General features: G+C 33.2%; 3 protein-coding genes and 1 pseudogene across 3 annotated transcripts; 3 read left to right on the forward strand and 1 right to left on the reverse strand.

Annotated features, from left to right (window-relative positions):
• The first annotated feature begins 14,876 nt into the window (after positions 1 to 14,876).
• LOC148169355 (uncharacterized) lies at positions 14,877 to 15,863 on the forward strand. Its single transcript, XM_088044166.1, has 2 exons — positions 14,877 to 15,108; positions 15,166 to 15,863. The coding sequence occupies exons 1-2, from the start codon at positions 14,877 to 14,879 to the stop codon at positions 15,861 to 15,863; spliced, it is 930 nt and encodes a 309-aa protein (XP_087900292.1).
• A 2,746-nt stretch (positions 15,864 to 18,609) lies between these two features.
• Positions 18,610 to 21,469, forward strand: LOC148169356 (uncharacterized; annotated as a pseudogene).
• A 60-nt stretch (positions 21,470 to 21,529) lies between these two features.
• LOC148169357 (uncharacterized) lies at positions 21,530 to 22,742 on the forward strand. Its single transcript, XM_088044168.1, has one exon. It carries the CDS (start codon positions 21,561 to 21,563, stop codon positions 22,740 to 22,742), a length of 1,182 nt encoding a protein of 393 aa, XP_087900294.1. The 5' UTR covers positions 21,530 to 21,560.
• A 1,028-nt stretch (positions 22,743 to 23,770) lies between these two features.
• Positions 23,771 to 24,924, reverse strand: LOC148169358 (uncharacterized). The gene is made up of 3 exons (XM_088043913.1): positions 24,623 to 24,924; positions 24,333 to 24,566; positions 23,771 to 24,278 (listed from the first exon to the last, which is right to left on the reverse strand). Exons 1-3 carry the CDS (start codon positions 24,623 to 24,625, stop codon positions 23,871 to 23,873), a joined length of 645 nt encoding a protein of 214 aa, XP_087900039.1. The 5' UTR covers positions 24,626 to 24,924; the 3' UTR covers positions 23,771 to 23,870.
• Positions 24,925 to 25,565: the final 641 nt, after the last annotated feature.

The raw sequence follows: 25,565 nt of genomic DNA on the forward strand, positions 1-25,565 counted from the left end.
TATTGACGTTTTCTATGGCTTTTACTACTAACAAGGCCCCCTCAGAACACAACACATTTTTAACACGGTCCCTTCAGAACACAACACATTTTTAATGATTTCAGCCTGGTTTTCAAGATAACTTTTGAAAAGTTAAAATTTTTAAAGAATTTGACCGGTTTTTCCAAACGTACCCTTTTCAAAAAAGTCACCATTTCAAGGAAAATACACCGTTTTTTCAAACAAGAATACGGTTTGGTTCAAACAAATTTCCCTTTTAAAAACATTTAAAATTAGGAATTTTACCTTGATTTCAAAGATTTTACACTGTTTAGAATTTTGTACTAATAATGCCCCTTGAGAACACAGCTACTTTTTAAGGAAAACACCCCGATTTTCAAGGGTTAACAGAAAAGCAGAAAAATCGTGAAAACACTCCCGTTTTTTAGGTATTTTTTAAAATTAACATTTTTTCAAGGATTTTGTCCTGTTTTTCTATTGGGGCTATTTCAGCACACATATGAATACGATTTCGGCCTAACAAATTCGGCCATGAAAATTCGGTGTTTACCCAATAATCACAGACGATTAATTAGTTTTATTATTTGATCGATAAGTCCACATTTAAATCCGAAAACTGTCAAGTCAAATTTATCAGATTTAACTAATGTATTCGAAATATCATCAAATTCATAATACATTTTATCTTTAAAGAAATATAAATTTCTATATCTGAATGCTCCGCTTATATTTGGAGGTATTCCAGCAAATAATTCTGAAATAAGGCCATTTTTCTTTGATCTAAACAGACACTCATCAAACTCAATGTACAAGACTTTATCATAAAATATATATGTTTTTCCAGAATAAGTTCTAAATATTGCATCAATTCTTTTTCCTTTTGGTATTCCTAAATTTTCAATAGATCGAGCATTATATCCACTTTTAACATTAAAACTTGGAAAATCAATTAAATAATATAAATTTTTTACAACTATTAAAACATCCCCTGAAGGTCTTTGATAAATATGTGAAATTTCTTGAAAATCAACTGGTAAAAAATATAAATAATCTGTAATTAATTTCGGTTCTTTATCATAAGTCATGTCTTTTAAATTGACTAACCAAACATATTTCTTATAAAAAATATACATATGATGATTTGCAATTAAGAATGTATCAATTTCATTATTAAAATCACATAAATTACCAAATATACCTTCGACTTCGGCTTCACCTCTAGGCTGGCCTTCAGGGACGCTTTGCCTTACATTAGGTTTAACTGTTGTTGTTGTTGGTATTAATTCATATTTTAATCGTTCAGGTCTTCCATATAAATACTGAATTGCCCACATATCGTCTTGAGTTAATTTATCAATATCACCTTTATAATAGGCGTACATAATTGAATTATTATTTGCAGAATGTTCAATACCTAATGTGTGTCCGATTTCATGTAATAATACTGTATAAAAATTAGTTTGGCCATCAGGTGTATTGCCTGATTCACCAAAATACCAATTTTCTGATTTATCAAAATGAATACCTAGACATTCATCATTATTTGGAAAGAAGCCATGTGCTAAAACATTACCTTTTCCATCAAAACTGCTAGAACATATTCCTTTTTGACACCGTGAATTATGATTATGTTGAAACAGCGTATTAGAAAATGAAATAAGTATGTCCGGTTTAACGCTATTGTAATTAAACTTTAAATTTGAAACAGATTCCCATTGATCAAAGGCTTTTTGTGCTAATTCTTTCATTTCGTTTGTAGCTAATGAAAAATACCATTTAAGATTTGTTTTAGACCATTTGTTAGTATGAACTCTATAAGCAGTAGGATTATCTTTAACACCACATCTAGGTTTACTGATCAAAGCAAGTGTTTCTTGATTTAATGTTCCATCAGTTGGTAAATTATAGAATTCTTGAAACCTTGTTAATGCTTCATTGGTTTCTGTTAATGATGATCCATTACTCTCTGAATACCCAAATTGCTCAAAATAGTTAGTAATATTCATTTCCAAGAGACTACCTGATAAAGATGAAATACTGAGAAATAGTAAAAAATACTGGCAGACCGAAGACTGGCAGGGCCAGCCCAGAGGCAAAGCCGAAGTAATACATCTCATTTATTACAATAAGAATCATCGCCTACGGCTCTGGGCTGGCTGTGCCAGTCATTAATTACCGTTTAAGTGAACTTTTTCTAGGTATTTCTCTCTGGGAAAATAATTAAAATTACTGACAAATTCCTCTTCACGTATATTTATTTCTTGTTCGTTTATTTTACCAGCTTTATACAAATGTGATAACTGTCTATAAAATTTATAAATCAACTTATATTCTTCAATTCTTTCTGATATTTTTAACCTCTTATCTAATATTTCTATAACCCCTGCACCAAGAGATAAACAAACAAGTGGAGGAAGGGCTAACGAAGATAATCCCGATGCACTAAATAATAATTTACTAATAGATAATCCGATTCCAATTTTATAAAAATATATGTAACTTTTTCTGTATACATACAAGCGTTTTTGTAGATATTTTTCCATTTATAACATACAAATATTCTGAATCAAAGATTCATCATGCAGGCATAACCGAATATTGAAATAGCTCATGAGTGGACTATGTCCACGAATTTTTTCTCATTGAAGCTACACGGTATCTGTTTAAAAGAATATAATATATCATAAAAATCTTTGCCTCTGTTTACATTAATTATTACGTATATACAGTAATGGCCACATAAAACAGAAGAATTCATTTGCAATTGTGTGCTGTTCCACGCAATATTTTTTCCGCTACTTAATAAATATGTTTTAATTTTTTCTGGTGGAGAAATACCAAAACTGTCAAAATATAAAATATTTCTTAAATATGGTTTGTTTACATAACATACCCAGTGTGAGCCGTAACGATTAGAGGGTTGAAAATTAATTATGCCTGATTCATCTTTTCTAATTTTTTTTGGTAACATGTCAATTGCAAAAACACCTCGAAAATTTCGCGTACCTTCATGATTTTTCTCATTTTTCATAATATCAGATATTTCTATATTACTTAACCCCCTTTTCCTATCAATTTTATTCCTTGTCCATATGTCTCCGACTTGTTCGGCTTCTTCGGCTTCTTCGTTTTTTTTTATTCTTTTTTAAACCATCTCCGAAGGCTTTTTGTGCTAATTTAGTACCTGCATATCCAGCTGCACCTAATCCCAATGCTTTGGCTACAGCTATTGCTGCAGGAATTAAAGCAGGTAAAAATCCACCTATCTGTGTTGGAGAAAATTTGATATCACAGTATTTCTTCTTGTCTTTTTTACATTTTTTAATTTCATCAATCTGTTTTTCTCTCAATTTAATAGTTTTATTAGCTTTTTCTGTTAAATCAAATCTTATATTACAATCTATCCTTTTATCTTTGCAACTTTGGAGTTTCTTTATTTGATTAGGTGATAAATATACTTTATAATCAGTCATTTATTTAATTAAAAAGAGCGTCCATGAAATGGACTAGTGCTCCGCGCGCACCAGTCAAAGACGCTTCGTGAGGCAGGCTACTTCATTTCCAAGTAAATCTTTTCATCTATGATATTCATATTTGCAATTCTTTGAGATTCAACTACAGCATATATATAGTAATTAACATTTTGATAATCTTTTAATGTCCAATTAACTTCTAGTTCAGAAGATTTTGTTTTACTAAATAAATTTTCATCATTTTCTTTTGTTACATCAAAAGCAACAACTAAATATCGGTTACAAAAATCTTTATAGCTAACACACGTACCTTCATCCAAATCTTTTTTATAATTACATGAAAGGAATGCGGCATACAAACGTTGTAAATCCTCATTATTCACCAGATATTCATAAGTAGGATGTTGGGTACCATTGATTTTAATATTTATTCTTTCTAAATTCATATTATCAAAAATCATCATTGTCTTGGTAAAATTATCATTTCGTTCAGCTCTAGAAAAAACTATAAAAACTCTAGATATTTTATTTTGATTATTTACAACGCGCCAGTTTCCACTTCCAGAAGACCACAAATTACTACGGTAACAGTTCAGCGCATTCCATCCACAAAGAAAGTTAGAATTGCTAACTAATAATGAAGATAATATTTTTTCAGTTTCTAGTGAGGGTTTTGCTATTGGGATCCACAAACTAATATCAGATATTTCATAATCATAATTTCCATCAACTTTAGCATGTAATATATTTTTCACTCGATTTTTACGTAATTCAATGCGAATTTTTCCATTCAAAACTTTGTTACAGTCTCGTACAAATCGGAAAATTTTAGATAAAGGAATAAATTTTGTAATAGTTTTTTCATCTTTTGTTAATAACCATCTCTCTAAATATCCTTTATTGAATGCAGAATTATTTGTGATTTTTGAAATAATAGTTTTTATATCAACGTCTAAATCTTTAAATTTTTCAGATTTATTTTGCGCATCATATTTATATTGAGATGTATCTGCTGAATCTGCTGTGTCTGGATACCAACATAATTGTGATGCTGAAGTATCAGATACATCTCCTGAAAATTCAATCAGATTTGAAATTAACGTAGCAACACCCACATAATTTGTTTCTTCTATTAATACCTCTTCATAGAATAGCCTCACATAGTCAAAATCATTGATTCCATTGTTTGATATAGTTGCATAATTATTTGGATCGTTTTTAATTTTAGATTTGACAAAAATGTAAGCACCTGATAAATGTTTCCATCCGCTTATGTTAGTTTCGAGCGTATACTGTTCAAGTTCTTTCACATTGACATTACTTTCTCTTATTTCATTGTAAGTATAACTTTTTGTTGATTCATCAATTACAGGTATTTCATCAATACGCCATAAATTGTCTACAACGTTTTCCATTTATTTAGATAAAAAGAAGACTCCGCAGGCAAAGGCGAAGTCTTTTAGGAAACCTCAGCCTTCAGCAGATTTTTAATGATATCCTTCGATTTTTTAGTCAATCGATTCGGTTTGCCCATGAGGCCCTTTTTTATTCCATCACCTCGTAAATGTTCATTCAACGCTTTTTCTTTCATTTTGTTTAGAATGGGATTTATAATTTCCTCTTTATATGTAGAAAACGGCGGTGATTTTACGTATGTAGACGCTATATTTTTAAGCCCTGAAGTTACACCTTGAATGATATCCTCTTTATTATTTTTCCAAAAAGGTTTTAGTATATTGCGATATAAGAAGCCTAATGCTGGTATAGCAAATTTTTTTATAGATTGAAAAATATTTCCACCTCTAATATCTCTGTGATATTTAAGACCAAACCCATATTGTTTCGGAAATAATTGTTTTCTATGAACGACAAGTGCCATTTATTCTACAAGAAAGACCAGAGGCGTCCCCAAAGGGGACTACTGAATGTCTAGAACAAAATTTAAGCACTCTCCATTAAAATTTATCAATCGATTTAACTGATTTGTAACAGAAATTACGAATATGAAATATATAATCCGTACGATTAATTGGTAAATATTTTGGATGCGTTGGCTCAATATTAATTAAAGATCTAGGTGAAATATTTGGAGTAAAAGCGTATATAAGATCACTTTTAAGATTGTTTTGATAACTAGATGAAATTAAGGAACAGTGAATCAAAATTTGATCAATATCTTTGGTGATATTACCAATTTTTGTTGCATAGTTTATTCCTTGTGTAAGACGATAAAAATGTGGTATTAGTAATAATGGTGATGACGTAACTGGGAGTCATTAATGTTGTAATTAAGAGCCCTTGGATTGGCTCAGTAACTTGTGCGCACCCCGGGTTGGGGTGAATGACGTCAGAATGTGTGGCTTAAGGCAGTGAAGAATTGACCGTAGGAGAGGAAGGTGGAAATGGAGTGTTGTGCGCGGTGCGGGGCCTGGATGGCTGATTTCCAGGATGCCTGGATGGCTGATTTCCAGGAAGTGTTCTGGATGGTAGATTTCCAGAATGCGCTGAGTGAGGGACATGTGGTGTCTGGATGGTTGACTTCCAGGCGGCCTGGATGGCTGATTTCCAGGAAGTGTTCTGGATGGTAGATTTCCAGAAGGCGAGGGGCTACATGTCGGGCTGGATGGCTTACTTCCAGAGAGCTGGATGGCTGACTTCCAGAGGGCCTGGATGGTTTACTTCCAGAAGGCCTGGATGGCTGACTTCCAGGTAGCGTGCTGGTTGGTTAATTTCCAGTACGCGGGTGGGTACGGTAATGGTTGACTTTGCCGTACTCGAAGAAAGAAAAAGAGGTCAAGATGTCACCAGGGTCGGAGTGAGAACATGGGTGTCCTTCAGTTGCAGAAAAAGGGGTCAATGCCAGTAATCCGAGCCGCTATCTAGCGATGGGGCAGGGGGCGGAGCTCCCCCGGTAAGTTATTTCACTAATAAATGATTAAGGCCGATAAGGCAGGTGGCAATATGTTTTGTTGCGAGAATTCCGTGACTTCCCAGTCGAGCTAAGCCCGGACCTGACTAAATAAGGGTGTTCCGGAAGGGGTGAGTCAAGTAGCATTGTGTTGGTAGTTAGAAGTACCCTTTCAAGGAAAGAAAATGAGTACAACCCTGTAATGAGGGTTGGTTTCGTAAATTCAGCATTTAAGCGTAAAAAATCGAATTACAATTCAGAAGTGGGATCTGAATTTGCGTGTCATTGAATAAAATAATGGGTACTCTAAACCAACTGTGTACTACTTGACTTGTAAGGTTGTGTCTTACGGTTTTACCTGACATAAATGTAACGCTGCGAATCGCTTACATGTGTAAAAATCTCTAATAATACCAAAATGCCATTGCATGATCTGCATGTGTGTAGAATTATTAGTGCACGCCGTATCTAATCGCCAGACGTTTCCCATGTTAGCCGACCACTTCGTTTTAGGGTGTTAGAAAACGAAACATAAACGTCAGTCTCACTCCTTAAGAGCAGACGATAAGTTATTGGTATTGGGAGAATTAGTGTGAAAAATACCATGAGACGGTTTTTAACTTAAGGGTAAAGTAAGAAAGTCTTAATGGTCATGACAGAGAGGGCAACATAGAAAATAATAAAACAGTAACTTGACTAGCAAAAATTAATTGGTACCACAATGGGTGATGTAATTTTTATGCTGTTAAGATTTGGTTTTGTTGCATCAGTCTAGCTAATTAGGGTGTAAGACATGAATATGAATTTCATGTAAAACGATTACGACGATAAGGTTCTGGTACGATTGAGCTGGATTGAGATCGAACTCTTCAGCTGAAGGACAAGTGTTGGGTCGTGACACATTAATGGCCTACTCCCCCAACAAACAGCTGCGAGCACGATAACCCGGAAAAGGGATGCGAACCATTTTTGGTTGACCGTGAATTGAGAACAATAACTGTAATCGTTTTTGTACAACGAAACATTGGGTAAATCATGAGGCTATCGGTGTTTCAAATTAATTGATTTGATTGCGATAAAACACTGGATAGGAAGTACCGAATCAAGAACTAAAAGGGCGCGTAATCTTCAAGGGCAACAAAGTACGATAAAGTAACATCACGATTGTCTCCGTGATGAATGATGGGTGCCGAACGATGAGATCGGTAAGGGTACTACAATTTATGTGATTGATGTCACGCTAGTAAGGGTTCAGACTAAACAACACTCAACAAGAACATTGAATTTAACCCTTTCACGTTTATCAATAACAACGAGACCAGAGGAGGTAATCAAGGAATTGCCAAGTGAAGCAATCAGGAAACAAACTGTTTTTGTAATTACCTCAAGCAGTAAAAGAAGAAGGCTGTCCGAATAATCTGAGGTAAACAATGAGAAAGGGTTATGGTCAGGAATCCTGTGCAAAATTAAACGCTTTGAGTTTTGCAAATTGCCGACTGTAAAAATTGGCGAATTTAACGTGGAGTGTATTTTTGGCACAACAATTGACGATTAATTGGATTCATCGTCCACCAAAAATCACCAATCGTTATCATCGAACGACTGCAAAGTCCAACACCTAGACGAGGGACGCTGCAAATGGTGTAAAAGGTTAATCATCGATCAACCGAAATTAAAGAAATGAAGAGAATGTTAAATTTCGTACAATTGTACCGCAATGAGTTAAGTTTAAAGACGATGATGACATCAAAAACACTTTCTTCAAATTTAAGGGAAGATGAAACGATAATCGGGAAGCTGGGGCGCATCAACGAGATTCAAGTTGCATCGATGTGCGATTTAACTACCCGCCGAATAATGTCGATGGTGATATCGAAACGTGCGAAGTCCAAAATCTGTCTTCATCTTCAACCCTTTGATTAACACCGAAGCGGATTAACACATAATGGCCTACTTAACGTTTGGTGCGGTCAATCGCTAAATTCGAAGAAAAGAAAGCACCGAGAAATTGCGTAAAGTAACAGAGACAATGATAGCGCTTCGAAAGCATAATTTCGGAGTCTGCAAGACATCAGCGCAATAAGGGTCGATCAGCTGATGGGGCGGAACGAAGCAGGTACCGAATGGGAATCGACCAGATGTTGAATGTTCGAATATGCGAACATCAGCTGGACCAATTCTTATTAGAAAAAGGAAACAACCCAAGCCAAAGGTCAAAAGGGTTAACCGACACGAATTGAAGGTAGAGAAATTTGAAGGACTCTACTAAAGGGCACCTCGTGATAAGAAGACGCTCCACAATTTGAAAAGGAGGTTCACACAGTTGACTGGCAAGCAATGAAAAATAGTTGGCGACATTTTAATGCTTTAGATGAGAATGTTGACCATACTGCATCTATGACGACAGTGACCACTCATAATACTGAACGAAATTGCAAGTGGATTGCAAAGTACTCATGGATGCGAAATCAGTCGTCATTGCGCGAAGAAAATCACATTCAAAATGTAATCGGATTCTCGAAGGAGCGACGACATTGAAGTACCTGAAGAGACACGTGTTCGTTGGAAACCGATGTGAAGCGAATTAGGGTGCTTTGAGGGCATTGCACCGAAATTCGAAGACAACAAACCGTAAAGTGCGAGAAGGGTAGGAAATGGCGATAACGTCTTCTCCAGTGGCGTATCATCAAGGTACTACATGGAAATCAGTATCGGGGGATGTGACTAATGCATTAATGTCAAGCATGTCGAAGGTGATTAAATTCAAGAACTGAATTGAGACGATTAAGAAGACGAATCAAATAAAACAAAGCGTTCTCTGCAATTGTTAACTGAAGAAGAGCATACGCTTTTAACCTAGACTCAGATGGAATCAGTTGAGACGTCATTTCTGCATAAATCGCGACGGCATCGTTTGATAATGAGTTTTGGTTACCTTGATCGGGAAATCAGTTTCCACAAGAAAAGAGGAAACACCTGTTCTAAACATCATTGGACGCTCAAACTTGAACGCGCGACAGTCCAGGAGTATTGGCGGATCGTTAATCAAGATCATCGAAATGCGATTGATAAATTGATCAGTGTTGGAGTAAATTGTTTAACTGCCATTGACTGGTGATAACCCGCTTAACTACGACAGTCGAATTGACTTCAGTAAAACAAAGTACGCAACAACAAAGAACAAAATGTTGGCGAAATGGTGGAGGTGCCGCCACCCGTTTCAAGGACAATGGGCGAAATTATCTAGGTGAAATTAATTAATGGAATCAGCAAAATTGTTGAAGATGTGTGTACGTCAGGGAAGTTCGAAAAGAAAAAAACGTCACAAGACCGACAAGAGATTGAAAATTAAAAGTGTACAACATTGAGCAGCTGATTCTTCTTGGAGATCGAATCGCTAGAGCAAGACAGAGGCGTACGTGTGAAACATGGTCGTACCGGAAGAAAAGCACGATCCGAAATGAAAAAGGCTTGTAAAGGACAGAATGCGAAATTGATACACTACTAATTGTATACCGCCTTTAATTGAAAGTAATTCAACTGGAACTGTGGATTTTCGGATTTCACGAACCGCCAGTAAATTTAATGGAAGCGAAATTACTGAAACCTCCAAATAGTTAAAGTGAAAGAGGAACACTCTTTGAAGTTGAAAAATGACATTCTTTGCAAACAGAATGTTTAGATAAATTCATCCGCTAATTTCGAAAACTGTATTAATTAGCAGACGTTACCAATGGATGGTGGAACCAGTACATCAGCATGCGATTAAGTTTTACCTTCAAGAGAACTTTGTTAAACGTCAGAGTCTGAGAAGTTTCTTTTTTGACAACTCTAAACTGTTAAGTGACAGTACTCATCCTTTTGATGAAGATACTCCAAAGAAAAGGGGTGACAGATACGCAGAAATTTCAAATTTCTATGGAACGATCCAATCTGACCATGAAAATCTGGAAGTCAACAAAGTGTTGTTAAAGTTGGTGGGCAATGTCAAAAGGATTGCCGTGTTGAAAATCTGTGAAGACGCATGAGACCATAACAAGAAAAGGTTACCGCAAGAAGAGCAAATTGTGGTAAATGTTGTATGGAATTTGGGAACTCAAAAAAAATTTGAAGTCGTCAGGAGGTTTGCAGAAGCTTACGACAAGTGGTTCCAAAATGATGGTGGAGAGTTTCTAATAAAAGCTTGCACTTTGGAAATTGGAAATGTGGGCTTTGGAAAAGGCTGGAATTCTTGAACATGTAAGGATGAAGAGTAAAGGGCTGAAATGGTTAATGGAATTACCAAAAGAATCGTTGAATCGGAACCTTAAGATCGAAACCTTAGGTTGTAGACATGAAAGGTTGTAGAGAATATGGTTAGGAAAATTGAATATTTTCTAGTTTAGAACTCAAGGTTAGGTTATTTTACGTTAACTTAGGTTCATTTGGGGCAAAATTGATTAGCTTTGAATTTTTGTTTTAACAAAAAAGACAAAATCTTGAATTGGCCAAACAAAATGAAATAGGTGATCACCTCAAAAGTCGAAAATCTAGTACTAGTACAATGACAAAAACAAAGATCATGATCAATGTGGTTTTAAAGGTCGAGCTAAGGTTGACAGTGGCATGTGATGAAGGGAAAAGGCGATGGTAGACGACAAGGTAGCAAGCAGTGTGAGTTGCACTAAAGGGTGAGAGATAGACACTAGTAGGAGCGTTAGCATGTTGAGCACTGGCAAAGTGTGTCTGAGCAGCGAGTTGAGAACTAACCATCTCGAGGGCGAGATTTTTGTCAGGTTGGCCGAATGTAAGACGATAAAATTGTGGTATTAGTAATAATGGTGATGACGTAACTGGGAGTCATTAATGTTGTAATTAAGAGCCCTTGGATTGGCTCAGTAACTTGTGCGCACCCCGGGTTGGGGTGAATGACGTCAGAATGTGTGGCTTAAGGCAGTGAAGAATTGACCGTAGGAGAGGAAGGTGGAAATGGAGTGTTGTGCGCGGTGCGGGGCCTGGATGGCTGATTTCCAGGATGCCTGGATGGCTGATTTCCAGGAAGTGTTCTGGATGGTAGATTTCCAGAATGCGCTGAGTGAGGGACATGTGGTGTCTGGATGGTTGACTTCCAGGCGGCCTGGATGGCTGATTTCCAGGAAGTGTTCTGGATGGTAGATTTCCAGAAGGCGAGGGGCTACATGTCGGGCTGGATGGCTTACTTCCAGAGAGCTGGATGGCTGACTTCCAGAGGGCCTGGATGGTTTACTTCCAGAAGGCCTGGATGGCTGACTTCCAGGTAGCGTGCTGGATGGTTAATTTCCAGTACGCGGGTGGGTACGGTAATGGTTGACTTTGCCGTACTCGAAGAAAGAAAAAGAGGTCAAGATGTCACCAGGGTCGGAGTGAGAACATGGGTGTCCTTCAGTTGCAGAAAAAGGGGTCAATGCCAGTAATCCGAGCCGCTATCTAGCGATGGGGCAGGGGGCGGAGCTCCCCCGGTAAGTTATTTCACTAATAAATGATTAAGGCCGATAAGGCAGGTGGCAATATGTTTTGTTGCGAGAATTCCGTGACTTCCCAGTCGAGCTAAGCCCGGACCTGACTAAATAAGGGTGTTCCGGAAGGGGTGAGTCAAGTAGCATTGTGTTGGTAGTTAGAAGTACCCTTTCAAGGAAAGAAAATGAGTACAACCCTGTAATGAGGGTTGGTTTCGTAAATTCAGCATTTAAGCGTAAAAAATCGAATTACACTTGTTTATATATTTTTTTATCAAATCCTAAAAGCTCATGAATCTTTCCGTGGGAAAAGTCAATTTCACAATCTATGTCGCGTATAATTAGCATAAAACGATTAGTTGCATAATTTACCTCAAAATAAAACGGAGGTGTTTCAAACGTTCCAAAATATTCTTGGATATAATTATTTAATTCATTTTCATCGTACAGACCGTTTGGTAATTTTAATATTTTCCAATCCTGTTCAACCCGAACCCCATCTTTTCTAATTTCATTTTGTTTATGCTCACGAGGGTCCTTAGACATACGGGGCACTAGTCCCTTTAGGGACGACCTGTATTTTATTTCATTATTTTTATACTCTTCAGTAATGTTATCCCAACTATACCAGAGACTTGCTGTTTTTAAAGCAATTTCACCTTTTAATCCGGATAAATTAATAGGATTTTCAGAATAACTGATTTCAAAATCATTTTCTTTAGATCTGATGTGTATTAGGCTCATTTATTCAGTTTAAAAAAGCATGCCAAGTGTCGTGAATATCTTTTTGTGATCTGACTTTTTTATAAGTTTCATTTTAAACAATTTATCAAGTATTTCTACGCATTCATTATATACTTCAATTGAATCATTTCCAGCATTTTTTGACGCTATTAATAGATCAAGACGTTCTACCATTTCATTCGGATCTGAAAAAATACTGCTTCCTGTTTGCTGTCTTTCATAGAAAGGAATTTTTCGAATATCTTCTAAAGCACGTTTATATTTTTTCAACTGTGAATACACATATTGTAAATTATCAATTTTTTCTTGCTCTTGTGATTTCTTTGCATTTGTAATGTGTGCATTTAATGATTTTAATTTAGTTGATATTTCGGGTATAGTTGTATCAATTTTTGTATTTCGATTTCTAATGTCTAACGATAATAAATGTGAAGGTTTTTCAAATTTAAATTTTTTTTCAATAATATCAAAATTTAAATCTTTATCCGGATCTAAACTCAAAATTGCGGTATGCACAGAAGGTGATTTCGGTAATGATAATAATTGATCTGATTCGCCTGCGGAGCCGTAGTCCCTTTCAGGGACGCTTACATCATCGCTTTCTGCATTCTTTGAAACATTTTTTGAATCCGCTTCGCTCATAAGAATTCGTTGCGTAAATTCGGGCGAAGCCTTCATGAGCGAAGCGAATTCAGTAATATTATCAAGTTTATCAGTTATAGGCTTCTGTAGTTTTTTAATTTCTTCCTTTGTTAAATTTTCTTTAAATTGCTTTAAATGGATCCTGTTTTTTATTATTTTACGATTTTTTAAAATAGCGTCAATTATTTCAGCATGCGAAGCGTCCATTTTATGGACTAGTGCTTCGCGCGCACTAGTCCGCTTTGGGGACACTTTGCCAGGCTTTGTAGACGTTTTACTATCAGTGCTAGTCATTTATATATAGTGAAAAAAAATATTCCCGATGTTGTTTTTTATGCTGCCAAAAAGTGCAAAACATTCCCCGTTTTCATTTCGACTACAATCCGATCTATTCTTACAGCATCTCCTCTTTCACGACAGCTTATACCGTTTATAGGTATGTGTCTATCGAGGAGAATCATCGGCACGACCATGAATCCTGAATTAACAGGACAGGTCATTCTTGTTCGATATTACTGTAAGTCATGAATAGATGGAAGAGTCCCAAAACCAAGAAATGTTTTGAGAATATTTGGCAGCACTCAGTTGCCCGTCAATCTTCGTGGGTCTTCAATCTCTATGGCCACTCGAGATCTCGCCAGTTCAGATTTAAGAACAACTGCATTCTCAATAAAAAAAGGCGTCGATGGGGATCGAACCAAAACCTTGTAATTATCTGTCTAACTCTTTACTAACTGAGCTATTTGGATCTCGTGCATTCTAATATCTAATCAGCTATATAATCTTATCAAATACACAATATTATGAAATAAAAAAATTCGCACTGGTGTCTTATTTAATGGGGATTCGAACACCCTGCGAAAGCGTGTGCACATGTTCAGAGCGCGACGCTTTAACTTTAGCGCTAACGCGGTTTAGCGATGAGCGTCCACAAAGCGGGCTAGTTATTTGTCTTAAATAAATAAATGGATTCTTTACCTATTCATTTTATTAAAGCAGATGAAAAAGAATATTATAACATTAATGAATTAGCGCCAAAATGGCCTTTTATATTAATAATTATAGGACGAAGTGGTTCTGGTAAAACAAATACTGTTGTCAATCTTTTAAAATATTTATTTTTTGATACTTTTTATTTGTATGCAAAAGATTTAGAAGAACCGTATTATCAATTATTACAAAATGTATTTGATGATGAAAAAATTCGTGGACAATCGTACTTTTCATCAGATATAGAAGACATTGTCGATGTAGACGAACTAGATAGAGATAAACAAAATTTGATTGTTGTTGATGATTTTGTAACGGAAAAAGATCAAAAGAAACTGATAGATTTAGCTATACGCGGAAGAAAAATGAATGCTTCAATGATTTATATAACGCAGGATTGGTATAGAGTACCAAAATCAATTCGTTTACAATGTAATTATATTTCAATATTTCCATCCTGTGATGGTAATGATATAAGTTTAATATTTAGAGAAAAGGGATTGGATAAGAAACTTAGGGAATATTATGAAAATAACATTAAATCTTTTGATTGCTTAACTGTTGATTTTAAAACTCCTGAAATGAAATATAGGAAGAATTTTACGCCCATAAATGACTGGTAAAACCAATCTAGAGTCGAAGACGATGACATCTGAATACGCTTCGCTCGTGAGGACTTTGCCTGAATACGTTCTTAGAAAAAATAGAAAAAAAGGAGGTAAATCAACAAGAGGACCACCTGGTATAGGATTTAATCTAACAGAAAATGGTGATTATGATATCGCAGGACACAAATTAGTTAATGTAAAGCAACCTGAAAATCCTGGCGATGCTGTTAATTTACAATATTTAACGTCAGCGTCCACAAAGTGGAATAGTGCGCGCGAAGCACTAGTCCATGAAATGGACGTTTTGCATGCTACTGTGGATAAAGTCAATGATAATATGATTAAAAAAGATGATTCTCAAAGTATTCTAAAAATTGTTAAACCTGAACTCAGTAACATGATTACAAAAGATGATTCTCAAAGTATTTTAAAAATCGTTAAACCTGAACTCAGTAATATGATTAAAAAAGATGATTCAGAAAGCGTTTTAAAAATTGTTAAACCGGAGCTCAGTAATATGATTACAAAAGATTCATTGAATCTAACCGCTACAAGAAGATATATTGATATTGGTAATAGAAGATTAGTTAAAACTGCTAATGCAATTGATAAGTATGATGTTGTCAATAAAGGGCAACTAGATGATACCTTAATCAATTATGGACATTATTCTTTTTTACAGTTTGTAGGAAAAATTCGTTTTATTAAAGAAGTTGATGGTCAAAAGGCTGTTACTGTGCTTTTCCTTTATTTTGATGGTGAAGGATTTATTAGATTGCCAATGGATGTGGAAGTTGTAAAATTCTACTCAACGGCTAATTTGAAAGATTTGAATATCAGTAATAATAAAGGAGCAATAGATGTTTCTAAACCATTTATTGTTAGAGAATCTGATCTTCTATCTTTTATGATAAAAAAAGAAAAAGTAAACACGGATGAAAATCTCGGTGGTTATAACCATAATAAACCTTATCTATTAAGTACTCCAATTTTCTTTTATATGCTAGTCAAGTTTTCTGTATAACGTCTTTGACCTATGCACAATCGCTTCGCATGCTACGCACTAGTCCACTGTGTGGACGCTCATGACGGCTTCACCTGAATTATTTACAAAATAAAACATATATAAATGGAAAACAATATAGTAATCAACTTAAATGAAAATGGTATCTCTACTCTCTGTTGTACAGTAAATGGTAAACAAATTGAACTTAATCTGACAGAAGATGAAGAAGTTGAAATTTTACGAAAAACTGCTATTATATTATTAACAAAATTACCTTATGAAGAAATGAAAGAACCTCGGAAAGAACTTTTGAAAACATTTTTAAACTCTTTATAATTTTCATAATTATAAATGAATACTTATTGTGTTAAATGTAAAACAAACACAGGTAACAAAAATATAATTGTTAAAGAAGATAAAAAGGGCAAAAATTATTTCTCATCACTATGTCCTGCATGTGGTAAAAAGAAAAGTACATATAAAAAGATCAAATAAATGGATTATTGTAAAATATGCAAAACGAAAACTAAATCCATTGGAGAACCAGAATTCGTGCGAAGCGCTCATGGCCGAAGGGAATTTATTGTAAAATATAAACGCTGGAGAAGAATATCAACTTGCAGAAATTGTCAATCAGTGAAAAATAATTTTTCAAAATCACCTGAAGATATTTTAATTATTGAATTATTCAAACCTGCTAGGAAAAACTATGAAACACGAGCATTCCAACACAAAGGTATTGATGATACTTGGCAAATAGATATTTATGTTTTCTATAGACCAAAAGGTAAATCAGAAGATCCAAGTTATAATTTAAGAACAAAAGAGCCAAAGGCGAAGACGAATGATTTTAATAAATTTAAAAAGATTAACAAGGGATTTATCTATATTCTAGTTGCTGAAGACACCTTTTCTAAATTTGTATGGGTAGAACCTTTAAAAACTAAATCAGGATTAGAAGTAGCTAATGCATTTTTAAAAATCATACAACAAGCGATTAAAGATAAACACAATCCGCCGAAAAATTTACATACTGATAAAGGAAAAGAGTTTTATAATAAAGATATGAGGATCGTTTTAAATAAATACAATATCAATCTTTATAGCACAGGGACAAAAAATAAGGCTTTCTTTGTTGAAAGATTCAACCGTACTTTAGGAAATAAATTCAAACCAATATTATATAACAGCTTTGATTGGATTTCACCACTTCCAAAAATTATAAAATCTTATAACAATTCTTATCATACTACTATTAAAATGAAACCAAAGGCTGTAAATAAAGGAAATGAAAGAAAATTATTAGAAACCGTATATGTGATTACATTAACAAATAAAAAACCAAAATTTGAAGTTGGCGATAGAGTTAGATTATCAAATATGGTTGACGTATATCGTAACAAATTAAAAACAAATTGGACAGAAGAAATATTTACAGTTGTAGAAAAACGTGTATACAATGTTTGGATTTATTTTGTTTCTGATCTTAATGATGAAAAAATTAAAGAGGGTATATACGAAGCAGAAATGCAACTAACATTATTATAAGAATTATTGAAATAATACAAATAAAAATATATATAATTTTTTTCTTTTCTTTTGTTAATTCAACAATCTTTAAGTTTGCCTTGATTAATAAATTCGCTGTATTCATTTATTAACTAGAGAAAGAGTGTTTGCTAAACGTCTTTTTGCTCGTTCTTTATTGTTATACCTAATAACAGGATTTTTATTCAGTAATGCGTTTATTTTTTCCTCATCATAACTATTTACATCTTTTAATTCTTGTTCCAATACATTAATTTTGTTATCTTTATGCTCGATTTCTTCATCCATCTTTTCTATTGTTTCAACTGCAGCATTTCCTAATTCTTTTAAAATTCTGTTTTCCATATACAATTGATTAGATGCTTTAACTTTATTGCCAACAGATAAATTATTAAACTCAATGCAGTCTTTTTTTATTCTATTTTGAATAATTTTTACCTGATTTTTGTCTGCAACATCAATTAGTGCCATTATTTATTAGATAGGGAATTTATAGTCTTATTAAAATTTTTATCAAATTCTTCTTCAGCCTCTTTTGTACTGCCAGCTTTCAGGGACGCTTTGTAATCTGATTGGGATGTGTTTGATTTGTGTTTAGATTTAATTTGTTTCTGTTTTTTGTTATATTGTTCTATATTGTTTGATTTTTTGTTATGTTTAATTAATGTTTCACCAGTGAGAAATTTTATTTGATTCCTAATTGTATTTTCACCAATTTTATTCTGTTTAGCAAACTCTTTTAAGGTAATAGTTTTAGAAGTAGGGTCTCCTTTTTGTGCTAAAAAATTTAATGCTAATTGTCTTGATCGCATATTATTTAAATTCTTCACTGACGGAATACTAGACTCTGTTAATGTGTAATCTTTTTTAATTATTATGTTTATCTTTTGTTTAGCTGACTGTTCCCTTTTGGTATTATGAGTCATTTATTATGAAATAATATCTTCCTAATAAATGGATAAAAAAGTTTGTAACAACTGCAATACTGAAAAAGATTTGGACAATTTTTATCCAAATAAAAAAAGCAAAGGTGGTTATTCAACTTTGTGTAACATATGTTGGAATAAACAATATAGAGGTAAAAAAGTATTATGTAAGTGCGGTAAATTAGTAGGAAAGCAATACTATCCAAAACATATCTTACTAACATATTATAATCATTGATAAAGTTTAAGAGTTTTGAAAAAAATATTTTGCAAAAACTTTTTTCTTATAAATGGAAATGCAGAAAGATCAACTTCTTAAAATGAGTCTTGAGGGAATTGTAAAACATACTAAAGGGGATTTAAAAAAAGTGGGTGAAATAATTGAACAAATTAATAAAGATGTCGAACCAGAATCGTCTTCTAGTTCATCTTCAACTCATAAATCGTCTTGGATGGATAAATATTTTTTACCACTACCGTCAAATAATGAATCTGTACTAAATAAGCTAAGCTTAAAAAAATTAAAATCTATTGCAAAAAAACAGGGCTTAAAGAACTATTCAAAATATAACTCAAAGACTAAATCAGTTCTTATACGGCTAATTCTAAAAGAAGAGTCGGATGCTGGAGATTGGCATAGAAAATTAAGCAGGGTTACTATTAAAAAATTAAAATCAATTGCTAGCAAACTAAACTTAAACATAAAGAGAAATAGTAAAAAATAGATCTATTGAAACAAATTTCAGATAATGTAAACAATGATAATTTAAACACACTTCTTAATGAAATTGAATTGTCAAGTTTAGAAGAAATATTGAAGGAAATATTAGAGAAATCGACTCAAAATAAAACGTTGAAAGAACTAAGAAAACTTGCCAAAGAAAAGAATATCAAAGGTTACTCAAAAATGAAGAAAGCAGAATTATTACAAAAAATTGGTGAGGAACCTTTTGCAATCGAAGATGATTATTTTACAGAGTTTTCAAAAAAACCTAAATTTAAAATAATAGAAACAAAAGCTGAATACAGCAAAAAATGGAATACACATAAAGTTTACTATAAAATTATATTATTGAAAGATGAAGAAGAATCGTTAGAGTCCGATGTTTCTGACATAATTATGAAAAAAATTACTGTCATTAGAGAGGGTTTAAATGAAATGATTGAAATAGTAAAAGAGAAAACAAAATTCAAAGAAGGAGACTTATTAAATATAGTAGTTAACCACACCCATCTTTGGACACCTATTGCCACCGGATTATCAAGAACTTCTGAAATTGATAATTTATTAAACAAAATTCAAAGTATCTTAACTTCAAATCAAGATTTAGATATATACACTTGTACATTTAATGTAGAAGTAGTTAATATGCCTAGAGGTGCCACTAATGCGAAAAGATTGTTAAATATAGCAGAAGACTCAAGAACAAAGAAAAGTATAACACAAATAAAAAATAAAGATAGATTATGTTGTCCAAGAGCCGTTATTGTTGGATTAACTTATCATACAAACATTATACTCGGTAAGGAATATAATGATAATGAATTAAAATATATAAGAATGGGAAGAAATTTACAAACAACTTTAGCTCAAGAGCTATGTAATCAGCTTGGAGAATATAATGAAGAGTATTTTACCTTACATGATATTGCAAGTATAGAAAAAGTATTAAATATTCAAATAAAAGTCGTAGCAGCGGAATGCTTTAATTCCATAATATATTCGGGGCCCGAAAAAGATATAAAAATATATTTATATAAAAATGGAAATCATTTTGATACAATTGGTAGTATGACAGCTTTCTATGGTCAATCTTATTATTGTAAAAAATGTGATAAACCATATCAAAACAAAGATAAACATAAATGCAAAACAAAGGATAAAATATGCATAATGTGTTTCAAATCTAATCACAAAGAAGACTCTGAATCTTTGATTCATCGTGAAGCTTTGCTGAACTGTGCTAAAAGAATATATTGCGAAAAATGCAATAGATACTGTTTTAATCAAGAATGTTTAGAAAATCATTCTGAAGTTTGTGAAAGATTTCATAAATGCTTAAAGTGTAATAAAATACTCAAAAGAGGTGATAAAATGGTTGACGAAGGTAAAAAAATGATTGAAGAAGGAAATAGATTAATTCGTGGACTCTATCCACTCATGAAGGCGAAGCCGATTTGTACAAAACCGAAAATGGTCCAAAAATGTAATAAATTTATTGAAAGAGGTAATAAAATGATAGAAGAGGGTAGTAAAGAACACAAATGTGGCTGGGAAAAATGTAGAAATTGTTATAAAGAGGTTGAAATACGTAAACATAAATGTTACATGCAATGGAAGCGGCAAAAAGGTGGAATCTGTCAAACTAAAATAAAAGACTGGCAGGGCCAGCGTCCACACAGTGGACTAGTGCGTAGCATGCCCAGAGGCAAATCCGAAGACGGTAGTAAAGAATACAAAGTAAGAGGTTGTAAAAATTGTGATAGAGAAGGTTGTACAGTAACTTTTCCTGATAAAACGAACAAAAGAGTAAAATATCACATTTATCAATGTAAAGAATGTAAAAATTGTGTTAAAATACCAAGAAAGACTGGCAGGGCCAGCGTCCCCGAAGGGGACTACTGCGCCGCAGGCCCAGAGTTCACCAAAGGGTGCGGAGCACAAGTCAAAGACGATTCACGAGGGGATTTAAAGATCCCGGAGTCGAAGACAAAGAACGAAAACGGTTATCAATGTCTTAATTGCGGATGTTCATTTAATACAACTAAATGCTCTTACACACAAAAATATTTATTCTTTGATTACGAAGCGATGCAAGAAACGGGCAAACACGTACCTAATTTAGTTATAGCTCACGATTTTTACGGTAATGTTGATTCTTTTAAGACTAACAAAGATTTCTGTAAATGGTTAGTTTCTAGAGATCATAAAGGATACACAGCTATTGCACATTATGGCAAAGGTTATGATTCTTACTTTATTCTAAAATATTGCGTTGAAAACGGTATTAAACCTTTCTGCATATATAATGGATCTAAAATAATGTTAATGGAAATAAAATCAATTAATTTAAGAATTATTGATAGTAGTAATTTTGTTCAAGGACCTTTAAAAAACTTCCCCAAAACATTCGGCCTAAACGAACTTAAAAAAGGTTATTTTCCACATTTTTTCAATACAACAGAAAATCAGAACTATATTGGAAAAATACCAAATACAAAATACTATGGTGTTAATTCTATGAAAATAAAAGATAGGCAAGAGTTTTTAGAATGGCATAAACAAAAAAGAAAAGAAAATTATTTATTTGATTTTAAAAATGAACTTTATGATTATTGTAATTCTGATGTGGATATATTAAGAAGAGGATGTCTTGAATTAAGAAAACAATTTCTAGAAATAGCTAACATAGATCCTTTTAGATACATTACAATTGCTGGTGTTTGTATGGCTATATATAGATCAAAATATATTAAGAAAGATACAATTGCAGTTGTTGATAATCTAAAAAAAGATCAATATTCTCAACAATCAATTTCTTGGTTGAATAGTTTTCATAATCCAAATATAAAACATGCATTAAACGATGGTGAAGTGAGAATATGTGGATCAAAAGTTGATGGCTTTGATGAAAAATCTAATACAGTCTATCAATATCACGGTTGTTTTTGGCATGGTTGTACAAAATGTTATAGTTCAAATTTTATTAATAATAAGAATAAAACAACTATGGAAGATCTTTATGAACAAACAATAGAAAGAAGCGAGCAAATAAAAAAAGCTGGCTATAATTTAATAGAAATGTGGGAATGCAATTGGATTAAATCTAAAGAATATAAAGAAGAAATGAAACAAACTAAAAGCAAATATAAAGAAATTGAAGAACTTAATCCTAGAAATGCGTTCTTCGGAGGAAGAACTAATGCTACAAAACTAAAAGTTAATGGAAAGAAAATGAAATATATAGATATTTGTAGTTTATATCCAACAGTACAATGTTATGATGATTATCCAGTTGGACATCCTACTAAAATATTCAAACCTCCTACATATAATTCAAAATGGTATGGTTTAATAAAATGTGCAATTTTACCACCAAGAGGTTTGTATCACCCTGTTTTACCTGTTAAAAATAAAAGGAAATCTGGCGATGAAAAACTAACATTTCCATTATGTCAATTGTGTGCAAAATTAAATAATCAAAAAGATAAATGTACTCATACGGAATCTCAAAGAATTGTCAGAGGAACCTGGTGTACAAACGAAGTAAAAAAAGCAATTGAAAAAGGATACAAAATAATAACTATTAATGAAGTTTGGCATTTTGAACAAAAATCGAGTTATTTGTTTAAAGGATATGTAAAAGCATTTATGAAAATAAAGTTAGAGACAAGTGAATGGAGAAATGATTTTGAATCATAAGAAGAAGATAGAAAAGCCGTAAAAGAAAATCTAGGTATTGAATTGGGTAAAATAGAAAATAATCCTGGAAAGAGAGCTGTTGCAAAAATCTGTTTAAATTCCTTATGGGGTAAATTTGGTCAAAGACAAAATATGGGGGCAACAGAGTATGTTACAGATATTAAGAGATTTTATGAGATCTTATTAGACGACAGACTTGATAATATACATATCAATGAATTAAACGAAAATATGTTACAGATTGATTACAAGTATAAAGGCTGCTATGTAGAAAATGATTTCAATACCAATATATTACGAAATGTTAGACATATTAGGAGAGAGTGTAATATATTATGATACAGATAGCATTGTATATATTGATAATGGTAAAAACACTGTTAAAACAGGTTGTCTATTGGGAGATTGGACCGATGAATTAGGTAAGGACGTATGGATTGCTGATTGGGTATCAACAGGTCCAAAAAGTTATTGTTATAAAACTAATACAGGTAAAGTTGTTTGCAAAATTAAAGGATTTACATTAAATTATGAAACGTCCGAAAAGATTAATTCCGATAGCATGAATAATATTTTAGAACACAAAGACAGTAAAATCAGTACACAATATAATCGAATTACCAGAGATACTAAAACTAAAGAACTTTTAAATAAAATAGAAACAAAGGAATTTGGTTTTGTTTACGACAAGAGAGTTATTTTAGAAAACTTTGACACAATACCGTTTGGATATTAATTCTTTTCGTTGTCAATTATTAATAATGAATCAATTGGAAACTATAATTAATAATCCTTTTTTTATTATTAGGTAATGAATAATTTATTATAAACAGCGATTCAAAAAATTTCCATGTGAAGCAGCAATTCAGTTTAAAATAAATCAAGTTTTTGAAATTATTCTTGATAAAGAATTTTCAGTTTTTAAAAAATTATTGCAATTATTTTAATTGCAAAATTACCTCGTAAGGAACAAAAAATATTATCAAATACATTAACAAGCTCTTCAAAATTACTTTGTTTTTATCAATGTATCTTGCTAGTTTTAAAGTCAAACAATTATACAATGCGTTCATAAGAGGGAAGGTAAAATTGAATTTGAACTGCTCCAAGCATATACCCATATTTATTTTATTTGTTTTTTACATGTCTATATTTTGAAGCAACACTTTCTGATTTCTCTAATGTTCGAATTTCTAATTTTTCGGGCGGCAGTGGGAACGCTTCCCACAAAAATCCGATTAATTGAATTTCTCGCTGTTCTAGGTGCGACGCCCCTATTTCAAACTTGTCGTTAATATTGAATGTAGGATGGGCGGAGCCACACAATTTGCTATACAAAGGCTTAAACAATTTTATAAAATGTTCTACTTCTAAATTCCATGCCTTCAGTTGAGCTACATTCTTCTTGGCAAAGTCTGCGAATCTGTCTGCTCTCTCTGAAATGGTTTGATCCAATTTCCTGGTATCGAATTCGCAAACGAAACTTCTTAGTTCAACAAGCTTTAAGTGTTTTAAGTTTTGCCAATTAACCTCCGACTAAAAGATAGCAATGAAAATTAATACACAACATTCAAAATGACGTTAACTTACTAGTGTTATTGTCAGCTTCTCAATTTCGTGCTGATGGTCTTTTTTCAGCAACTCGTGCTGATGGTCTTTTTTCAGCAACTCGTGCTGATGGTCTTTTTTCAGCAACTCTAACTCATGCTCTTTTTTCAACCTCATTTTCATTAATTCTAAGTTAAAATCATGAGTTACTTGAATTAGTTGTTGGTCCTTAGCATCCAAAGGCAATTCTTTCAAAAAGTCTTTGAAACCTTTCGCCTGAAAATACATTATATTATTTGTAGGTATAATTCACCAACAATTGAAAATTTTACCATGATTTTTCTCGCACACGTGAACCTAAATCAAGTCACAGATTTCAAGTAAAGGAGTAACGAGTAAACAAAAAATAGCCTAACAGCTGATGATGACAGATCACAGAACACTAGACAGATTGTACGCAGAATTGCCAACATGAAAAATTAGAGTGTAATATTGGTTGCATACCAATTAAATCAATTATTTTGTATCTATTCGCGAACTAAAGGATAAAGGGATTTTTTGGCGAGTTCCAGTATATGAACGGGAACAAAATGACAGTAACCGGTTTATTTTCGCGACATTGAGAGTTGAGGGGAATAGAGCTATGACGTCACTGTTTGAAATCATAAACTATCGAACGGGAACTGATTTCATGCCCGCTCATGAGAGAAGAGTTATTTACAAGCGGTTATGTAGTTTTTGAAGTAAGAAGAGTGTAATATTATTGTAGGTTATGTGTACACTATGAGAAGGATTTTTTTTATAATAGTACCAAGATACATACAGTTTGGGGAATTGACACCCGATGCATGGAATTAAATTTAATAGAAAGTGGGGGACACCGAGCGAGAAAGAGATTCTTGCATTCTTTCATTCTCACACACATCAAGAAACATGAATTTTCGGTGAGTCCAAGACCGATTAATGGTCAAATAGATGAGCGCAACAAAGAAAACCATAATTGCCATTGGAGCGAGGAAGATAAAAATAATTTACCCCCATCAGCGCGAATGCATGCGTCGTGGCATTGTTTTATCATTTTTGGCAAGACGAGGTGTTAACATGATTGCTCCTTTAGTAATTCTTCGCTATTAGAGGGATTTGGTCCTTCGAATGCAAAATGCAACAATTTTATTTTTTTATGAGTAATGATAGGCATTGTATTTCTCAATGAATTTGAGTTACAATTTTCGAGAACTTTGTCGCTAGGATGCATTGAGGGGAGTAATGCCACCC

Source organism: Gnatocerus cornutus, chromosome 8, assembly GCF_029298725.1.
Source record: "Gnatocerus cornutus isolate USDA-ARS CGAHR chromosome 8, icGnaCorn1.1, whole genome shotgun sequence".
Classification (NCBI taxonomy): domain Eukaryota; kingdom Metazoa; phylum Arthropoda; class Insecta; order Coleoptera; family Tenebrionidae; genus Gnatocerus; species Gnatocerus cornutus.